Source organism: Oryctolagus cuniculus, chromosome 1 (assembly GCF_964237555.1).
Source record: "Oryctolagus cuniculus chromosome 1, mOryCun1.1, whole genome shotgun sequence".
NCBI classification, from domain to species: domain Eukaryota; kingdom Metazoa; phylum Chordata; class Mammalia; order Lagomorpha; family Leporidae; genus Oryctolagus; species Oryctolagus cuniculus.
Window position 1 is genome coordinate 61,555,887 of NC_091432.1, and position 10,026 is coordinate 61,565,912.

General features: G+C 39.3%; 1 protein-coding gene across 1 annotated transcript; it reads left to right on the plus strand.

The window, feature by feature from the left end:
• Nucleotides 1-8,887: 8,887 nt before the first annotated feature.
• Nucleotides 8,888-9,823, plus strand: LOC100350143 (olfactory receptor 51B2-like). Its single transcript, XM_002708744.1, has one exon. The coding sequence runs from the start codon at nt 8,888-8,890 to the stop codon at nt 9,821-9,823; it is 936 nt and encodes a 311-aa protein (XP_002708790.1).
• The last annotated feature ends 203 nt before the right edge of the window (nt 9,824-10,026 follow it).

The window sequence follows — 10,026 nt, forward strand, 5'->3', positions numbered from 1 at the left end:
TCAGATCCTGGTGTACATAGATAGATTGATACATCATATCTAGTGACCAATTGACTCTGAATAATATCTGTGAATCCCCAGTGCATGGAAAGGTCCTGAGGGCTGTTATAAGAGATATGGAAAGAAGAAACTATCCTATTTTTAATTTAGGGGCATTGGGTGCCTAATATGCACTGTGAAATTTCAAGGTGCCGAGATTTCTGAATCACTAGTCTTGTTCTAGAAATAAACACATCTGAGGTTTCTTCCAAGATTACTTTTGACTTAGTTTATAGATCTCATGATCAGGTAGTCAACTTTCCCCAGAAAATGTTTGAAACTGTCAATGATAACAGAGTTACACTTCCTTGTAAGGCTGAAAAAGATTCTATATGTGGAGCTTATCTGGTCTTTTAGGGAAACAATACCACAGGGAAAATGGAAGTCAGTCAGAGAAGGTTTAAAATTCAGACAGGAAGAGAGAAAGAAGTATATACATATAATTCCCCTAATCCACCCTCCTATTTGCTCCCATACTTTTCTTTGCCTTGTTTGTTCTAAAAGTCTATTCTTGGCCTTATTCTGTAAATCCGAGAAGGGACCCCTTTAAGAATCCATGTTTTAGAGAAGTCACAGAGTCTTTAGGATCTATGGCTGTTAGATCCACTTCCTCTTGGCAGATAATACTAATACTGATCTATCGCTGAGAACCAGCTGCCTACTCCCTGCCTTGCTCTGTCCTAGTGCCCATAGACAGACTCATAGGGGAGACTTATTAGATATCCTCACTGACCTGAACTTTTCTTCTCTTCCATTCTTAGTGTCATATCATGAGTCTTGGATCTTTAACCTTGTGAAGGATTTGATCATATCAGTATCTTTGCTGCACAAAAGCCCGGCTGGGAGGAACATTTATTTTAGGAGCTCCTCCCCAGGGAACATTTTTGATGTAAGCCACTCACTGCCCCTCCCTTTACTTTCCTCCTTCCTTGTTTCCCTTCCTTCTTTGCACATTCAACCTTGGGATTGGAAGTTTTCACAGGAATCTCTAAAACTTGTCTGTCTTAGCTTTTACTTGAAAGCTGTTACTTGGAGTATGATTTGTATCTATCAGAATAGGGAAGCACAAAAAGAATATGTAGAGATCTAGACTGAAACAGAGTTCTTGGGGAAAAACTTTTCAGCTGTCTTTAAAAACTCTCAAACCTTGTCCCTAAAACGAGGAATGGGTGAAAATGAAAGGGCAGCAGGGCATCAGTTTTAGTGAAGTAGAAGAGTTTCTCTCATCCCACTGCCTTTCCCCAAGTCTTCATGTCTGACCGCAGCCAATGTGAACCCAGTATGCTGTCTCTTTGAACTTAGTAACGGGAAAGAGGGGCTATCCTTCTAAGTCCTTTGTCTCCATTATCCTTCTACCTACAACCTCTGTGGATAGGAAAAGGATAGGAGTCATTTTAAATCAAGTTACAGGTAAAATACAGAGGGTAGGAATCATAATGCCAAGGGCCTGGATATTGTGGTTCTAAATCTTACTCTCTTTTCTGTAGAAAAATGGAAACACAGCATACATCTGGTTATCAGCATATGTTGGAACTTGAGTACTTTGTTTACACTGTAGCTCTGGCTCCAACTGTGCCACTTTGGGAAACTTTTTTCGTCTCATTATACTTTATGTTCCTAATCTAAAATGCATGTGATAATTGACATTGCATAAAGTTGTTGTGAGGTTTAAGTACTTAAAATGATGCTCAACATTTATTTAATAAACACTTAGTTAACATCAGCTATTGTCATCTTTTTCATGCTTATACTCTTTTTAAATAGCCAGATTTATGCATTCACAGATGACATATCCACCTTTTGACAACATTCTTGCCATAGGTTACGTTCTATGGAAGTAGATGCTAGATCACATTTGGGGATGAAATGTTTTCATTAGAGATCAACACCTCTGGAAAAAGAAAAAGAAGGACGAAAGGACCAGCTCTCTGGAACCCTTCCTCACTTAGTCACCATTTGTGAGCTGCCTCAAGGATGGCATGACCTTGGGCAAAGGGAATCACTGTAGCTGTGGGAGTTACCATATCATCTGAGAAGAGAAAGCTATCTGCTGACCACACTCAAAAGAGTTTTGCAGGAAGTCTCCTTGAGGGGAAATCTGGTCTTTATATCTGGATGTCTGCAACAATTTCCCTCTAAATAACCTATATTTAGAGGTCATTTCCAAAGGACTTTTAGATTCATGTTGCAATGTAATTTCAGTTATTACCATTTCAGACCAGCAGGCAATTTGAACTTATACTCAGATAATATCTGCAGGGTTTCACTGGTTACCAAAAGCACATGGTTCCTAAATTTCATAAGAGCTTATGCTTATAGAGTTTCACTACACTTTTTGTATGCACATAAAATTATTTGAATGATTTTTTTAACTTCATATGATAATAATTATGCATCCTAAGTTCCAAAAATATATACAAAAAGGTCCTGTGGATGTTTATCCCAGTTTTTTTTTTTCTAGTGATAACATCTCCAGGGGCTGGCATTGTGGTGCAGTGGGTTAAGCCACTGCCTGCAATACCAGCATCCCACGTGTGTACTGGTTTGAGTCCCAGCTGCTCCACTTCCAATCTAGCTCCCTGTTGTTGCTCCTGGGAAAGCAGTGGAAGATGGCCCAAATGCTTGGGCCCCTGCACCCACATGGGAGACGTGGATTAAGCTACTGGATTTGGACTGCCCCAGCTCCAGCAATTGTGGCCCTTTAGGACAAGGGCAAATGGATGGAAGATCTCTCTAAAATAAATCTCCAATAACTGAAGTACAATATGTGAGCCAGCAAATTCATATTGGTGTGTTCCACAGAGACTATTCTAATTTCACCAGTTTTACTTTCAGTCATTTGTGTTCTATGCAATTTTATTTTATCTACTTATTTGTAAGATTTATTTTATTAACTTGAAAGGCAGGGTTATAGGGGAAGGTGGAGAGACTTTCTATCCATGGGTTCACTCCTGAAATGGCCCCAATGAACAGAGATGGACCAGGCCAAAGTCAGGAGCCAGCAACTCTATTCATGTTGCCCATGTTAGTGGCAGGGACCCATTTATTTAAACCATCTTCCACTGCTTCCCCAGGCACATTAGCAGGAGCTGAACTGGAAGTGGAGCAGTCAGGATTTGAACTATCATTCATGGGATGCTGGCATCATGGGCAGTGGCTTAACCAACTGTGTCACAATGTCAGCCTTTCTATGCAACTTTTATTACATCCATAGATTCATATAAATATCACCATTACCAAAAAATGGACCAGTTCTTCTCCACAAAGCTCTCACATGCCACTCCTTCATAATTATAATCACCCCCCATTTTTAATCCCTAGCAACTGCTAATATGTTCCACATATCTTGTTATTTCAAGAAAATTACATAAATTAAATCATTGTTCTTTTTCTCTTAGAATTTTTTTATGTGTATCCATTTGTTGTATGCATTAACAGTTTGTCCCTGGGGCCAGTAACAGGCAAGGAGATTCCTGTGAGGATTAGCAAGAAAACTAAAAGTATTATAATTTATTAGACTAAAGTGATGGGTGTAGTGGACTGATACAATATGCTATAAGTATGTTTGCTGTATCTCTAGGAAAAGAGAAAAGTTCTGATAGATGAACATATAATGGAAGACAGCAATGACTATGCAGATGATGGGTTCATGTTTGGTACTAGAAATGTCTGTTTGGATTTTGTCATATGGAATCTTGTTTAGCTTCTTTTCACTCTGAAGCGGGCTCTGGGAAACCAAGAGAAAATATATCATTGGAATTCCAAAGACAAGTCAAGAAGAAATTTCACCTGAAAGCACCTGGGAAAGATTGGGTGCTTGGAGTGTATGTAGAAGAAAAAAAGACTTCTCACAGGTGAGGAGCCATAAAGACAGACTCTCTGGCTCCACATATATACAGCTGCCACCTACAAGATAATGAGCTCAATACCTTATCTCAAAAAAGTGATTTAAGAATGTGGGGAGGTTAATTAAATGCTCCGTCTCCTTCATAGGAGAGATTAAGGTAGAAAAGATATTTCCTAATATCTCTGTTAGCTATTAAAGAGAAACGTCTAAGATGCTTTCCTCACTGATAACTTGAGGGAATGAGTCTTTTAGCAGATTTTGGGAAGCAGCCATATGATTTGCGTCTTCAGGCAGACACAGTAACCTTGCTGCTCACCATGAACAACCAAGCTATGGTCAATGTGGTGAGAGGGAAATATTCAGCACGCCCAGAAGGAGGCACTAGGAGACTTCTCTGTACATTGTCCAGAGAGAGATGGAGAATGAGGAAGGGAAGGACATCAATGGCCACAACTTTGGAGGTGAGTATAGACCCCATCCTGAAACTGGTACCATGCAGGAAAAGATCTGGGCCTGAGTACCTGGGATCATCCATTCCCAAAGATATCAATATGGTTGATCCTCCCAGATGTCTCCTCCCCTTTCTAGGGGACAGATAGAGAAACACTCTTTGTATACCAGACTTTAAAAACATGAGTCAGAGACAGATTGTGGCTGTAAATGATATAAGTTCATCCACTTTTCTACATGTCCAGTTACAGACTCCAAGTCTTGCATCCAGACATTGTAGCTTCTTTCCTTTCTTTTGAACTTTCCTTGGCTTTTGTTTCTTCCTTCATGTTTTTTTTTTTCTTTTTCTTCTTCTTCTACAATGAAAATTATAAAACACTGATGAAAGAAATAATCAAGGACACAAAAAATGGGAAGACGTTTCTTTTTTCTTTCTTTCTTTTTTTTTTTTTTTTTTTTTTTGACAGGCAGAGTTAGACAGTGAGAGAAACAGAGAAAGAGAGAAAAGCCTTCCTTCCGTTGGTTCACCCCTCAAATGGCCGTCACAGCCAGCACGCTGCGCCGATCCGAAGCCAGGAGCCAGGTGTTTCCTCCTGGTCTCCCATGCGGGTGCAGGGCCCAAGCACTTGGGCCACCCTCCACTGCCTTCCTGGGCCACAGCAGAAAGCTGGACTGGAAGAGGAGCAACTGGGGCAGAATCTGGCCCCCCGACCAGGATTAGAACCCAGGGTGCCAGTGCCGCAGGCAGAGGATTAGCCTAGTGAGCCGCGGCGCCAGCCTGAAACCATAGTATTTTAATAAATGTTGTTGGCGAAACTGTATATACATATATAAAAAATGAAATTGTATCTCTACTTATTCATTTCTTGACATTTTTGTGGGTAGTGATTTTTTGGATAATACTCCAGAAGCACAGGCCATAAAAGTAGACAAATGGGATAATATCAAACTAAGAACCATTTGCACAACAAAATAAACCCTCAAAAGAATCAAGAGGCATCTGACAGAAGAGGAAAATATTTGCAAGCTACTTATTCAACAAAGAATTAGTATTCAAAATATATCAGGAACTTGAAAAAATTCAGCAAAGAACAATAAATTCAGTTAATAAATGGGCAAAGGACTAAATATTTCTCAAAAGAAGAAATAGAAATGTCCAGCAAGTATACTTAAAAATGATCTATATCACCTGCCATCAGAAAAGTGCAAATCAAAATCACAGTGAGATACCACCCTACATGTGTTAAAATGGCTATTATAAAAAATACAGAAAGTAACACATGCTGACAAAATGTAGAAAAAGAACTCTCATCCACTCTTGGGGGAATGTAAATTAGCACAGCCATTATGGAAAATGGCTTTGAAAATAGAAAGAACTGATAAAGGATTAATAACCGTAATATATAAAGAGCTTAAGAAGCTCAACAACAACAAAACAAACAGCTCAATTAAGAAATGGGCAAAGGACTTAAACATGTTTTTCAAAATCCAAATGACCAACAGACACATGAAAAAATGCTGGATCACTAGATGTCAGGGAAATGCAAATCATGTGAAACCACAATCAGGTTTCACCTAATTCCAGTTAGAATGGCTTTCATGCAGAAATCATACAGAGGGTGTGAGGAAAATGTACGCTAATCCACAGGTGTGGAATCCACTGGTGGTGGGAATGTAAACTGGTAAAGCAACAATGGGAGACACTATGGAGATTTCTCAGAAATCTGAATATAGACTATCATATGAACCAATCATCCCACTCCTGGGAATTTACCCAAGGGAAATGAAATCAGCATATGAAAGAGTTCTCTGTACCCCCATGTTTATTGCAGCTCAATTCACATTAGCTAAGATATGAAATAAACTGAAATGTCTGTCAACTAAAGACTGAATAAAGAAATTATGGGATATGTACACCATGGAATATTACACAGCTGTAAAAATGAAATCCTTTTGTTTGCAATAAAATGGATGAACAGGAAAACATCATTGTTAGTGAAATAAGCCAGTCCTGAAAGGACAAATACCATATGCTTTCCCTGATCTGTATAAACTAATAGCGCACCTAAAAGATAATCTATAGAAGTGAAATTGACACCGTAAAGTGCTACGACTTTCATTGCCATGAGTTATGTCTACTTTCTCTTTCCTCCACTCATGAAACACATTATTTATAGCATCAAAACAAAGCAGACTCAGAGGAGCATAATTCATCAGTTTTCTGAGCACAGTAGGGTTTATCCAATATCATAGAATCTTGAGATCCTCAGAATTTCTTGGCCTTTTGAATAATTGGAAGAGACCTCAGTATTATGCTCAATTTCTCTTTTATCAGAGTTAGATTTTAATTTCACATAAAATTATTTAATGAAAAGAACAGGTCCATCTCAATGATGGGCAATGATCTTAATATGAACAAATAAGTTTTTTTTTTTTTTTTTTTTTAAATATAAGATGCATTGTGGTACAGGAGGTTAAGTCACTGCTTGGTCTCCTTCATCGCATATTGCAGTGTTGGTGCAAGTCCCAGCTACTCCACACTTTCAGTTTTGCTCCCTGATAATATGCCTGGGAAGCAGAGGATAATGGTTCAAGTACTTAGGTTCCTGCCGCCCTCATGGGAGACCTGGATAGAGTTACTATCTCTTAGCTTCAACCTGATCCAGCTCTTGTTGTTGCAGGCACTTGAAAAATGAACCAATGAATGGAAAAATCTCTTCATGTGTCTTTCCTTCTATTTCTGTCACTATAACTTTCAAATAAATAAATAAATAAATCTTTTCAAAATATATAAGATGGGGGCCGGCACTGTGGCGCAGTGGGTTAACACCCTGGCCTGAAGCGCTGGCATCCCATATGGGCACCGGTTCGAGACCCGGCTACTCCACTTAGAATCCAGCTCTCTGCTGTGGCCTGGGAAAGCAATAGAAGATGGCCCAAGTCCTTGGGCTCCTGCACCAGCGTGGGAGACCCAGAAGAAACTTCTGGCTCCTGGCTTCAGATGGGTACAGCTCTGGCCATTGCAGCCAACTGGGGAGTGAACCATCAGACGGAACACCTCTCTCTCTCCCCTTCTCTCTCTCCCTCTCCTCTCTCTCTCCCTCTCCTCTCGCTGTGTAACTCTGACTTTCAAACAAATAAATAAATCTTTAAATATATATATATGTGTGTGTGTGTGTGTGTGTGTATATATATATATATATATATATATATATATATATATATAAAATGCCCTCCATTCACTTAACTCTTAATAGGCTCATTTAGGTTCCAATAAATTAGAACTGATTATTCTAAACAAACAGTAAAGACAAACTTGCAATTGGAACTCACAAAGTTAAGGCCCAATAAAGGTGTTTGAGATTCCTGAGAGCAACTGGAGTTCCTTCAACCTTTGGGACAACGGGCAGGCCAGACTTAGGTCAAGTAAACACTGATGCTGCAGATCCTGGGGGTCACATATTTAAGTCCTGGCATCCTCACACCTGCGTGTATTTGAGTTTGCAGTTTTTATCACTCATTTCCTTGGGGACACTTAAAAGCCCTGAGGCCGTTAGTGAATTGACAAGCTCCTCCCATTGAGAGGAGAAAGGCAAGGATGACAGAGTGGTCTAAACAGAGTTTCTAAACGATGAAATTCTCAGGGGGAGGTGGGCAGGTGATTTCTAGATACATAAACTCTCCAACCTTGCTTCTTAAACAGTCTTTGAGAAGAAAGTGGCAGGAACATATCCCTATTCCTGCAACTGGATTATGAAATGAGTGAGTGCTGGGAAAAGAAATATGGAATAATTCCTGTTTCTTCTGATGTAACATACAGTCAAGAGAAGACAGGTCTTTAGAAGTCTGAATGGCAGAGCATGTTCCTTGTGGGGTGACCAACATCTACAGGACAGACTTGTTCATCTCAGCAAATGGGTCACAGCAGGTTTGGAGTTCTTAATGATTTATGGATGGGCTTCAGGAAAAGTGAAAGCTTTTAGGTGAAATGTGACATCATTTACTCTTATTTTTCTCAATGAATAGTATACAACTTTCACCAGAATTTCATTTACATTGATATTCAATTTAAAACTAAACCAAAAAAACTTTTCCAACAGAAGCTGTCTTTATCATGATTTTTAAAAACAAAATTAAAATCAGGTATAATCATACCAAAATATCTGCAAAAAAACTAAATGATCACCTAGCTAATCAAAATTATCTACTTGTAATATTTGTTATGTTATTGTTATTGCTTCATACATCTTCCAGGATATGTATAACAGTGAAGCATGATGCTATTAAAATATTATCTTCAATTGAAAATATTAGCCGTTACTTAATGTACACAGCTTAGGAAAAGGTCTCATTCCTCATACCTAGAGTAGCCTATTCTGTACTACTCATCTACAAGAAAATATTTATAGGCATATGTCAATTAGTTATCCCTATGTATAATGTGATGGAGGCTGCAGCCATACATTCCTGCGTAGAGGCAGTGAAAACTGAAAAGGATGAATCTTGAGGTTTATACTATATGTAAATCTGCTCTCAACCTGTGGATACACTATGTGGCTCAATGTGAGTTCTGCGCCCTTCTTGCTGACTGGCTTCCCAGGTCTGGAGGCAGCTCATCACTGGATCTCCATTCCTTTTTTTGCCATCTATGTCTCTGTGCTTCTTGGCAATGGTGTGCTCCTCTACCTCATCAAGGATGACCACAATCTCCACGAACCCATGTACTACTTCCTCGCCATGCTGGCAGGCACAGACCTCATGGTAACACTGACAACAATGCCTACCGTGATGGGTGTCTTATGGCTGAATCATAGGGAGACGAGCCACGGGGCCTGCTTCTTGCAGGCCTACTTCATTCACTCTCTTTCCATTGTAGAATCTGGTATCTTGCTTGCCATGGCCTATGACCGTTTTATTGCCATCTGCACTCCTCTAAGGTACAGTTCTATCCTTACTCACTCCCAAGTAATAAAGATAGGACTTGGAGTACTGATGAGGGGCTTTCTGTCCCTTGTGCCCCCAATTCTACCTCTCTATTGGTTCCCATATTGTCGTTCTCATGTTCTTTCCCATGCTTTTTGCCTCCACCAGGATGTCATGAAACTCGCCTGTGCTGATATAACATTTAACCGCATATACCCAGTGGTTCTGGTTGCTTTGACTTTCTTCCTAGATGTTCTGATCATCGTCTTTTCTTATATCTTGATCCTTAAGACAGTTATGGGCATTGCCTCTGGAGAGGAGCGAGCAAAGGCTCTCAACACATGTGTCTCCCATATTAGCTGTGTCCTGGTTTTTTACATCACTGTGATTGGCCTGACCTTCATCCATAGGTTTGGGAAACATGCGCCACATGTGGTCCACATTACCATGAGCTATGTCTACTTTCTCTTTCCTCCATTCATGAACCCCATTATATACAGCATCAAGACGAAACAGATTCAAAAGAGCATTATTTGCTTATTTTCTGGGCAAAATAGAACTTGAAACATTATTATAAAGTTTTAAATTTTCATTATTTGGGAGGATTTTCCCATTATTGGGAAGAAATTTTTGTTTTATACCCAGTTAATTTTTTCAGAGTTAAATTAAATTTTAACTATGACATAAAGAAATGTAATGAGCATGAATTACATAGTTATCTTCTATATATGTATTTGTTATATATTCTAAGCATAATTCACCTATTT

What these genes read in the sequence shown, in the direction of transcription:
- LOC100350143 (XM_002708744.1), top strand. Translation starts at nt 8,888, where the DNA reads ATGTGGCTCAATGTGAGTTCTGCGCCCTTCTTGCTGACTGGCTTCCCA.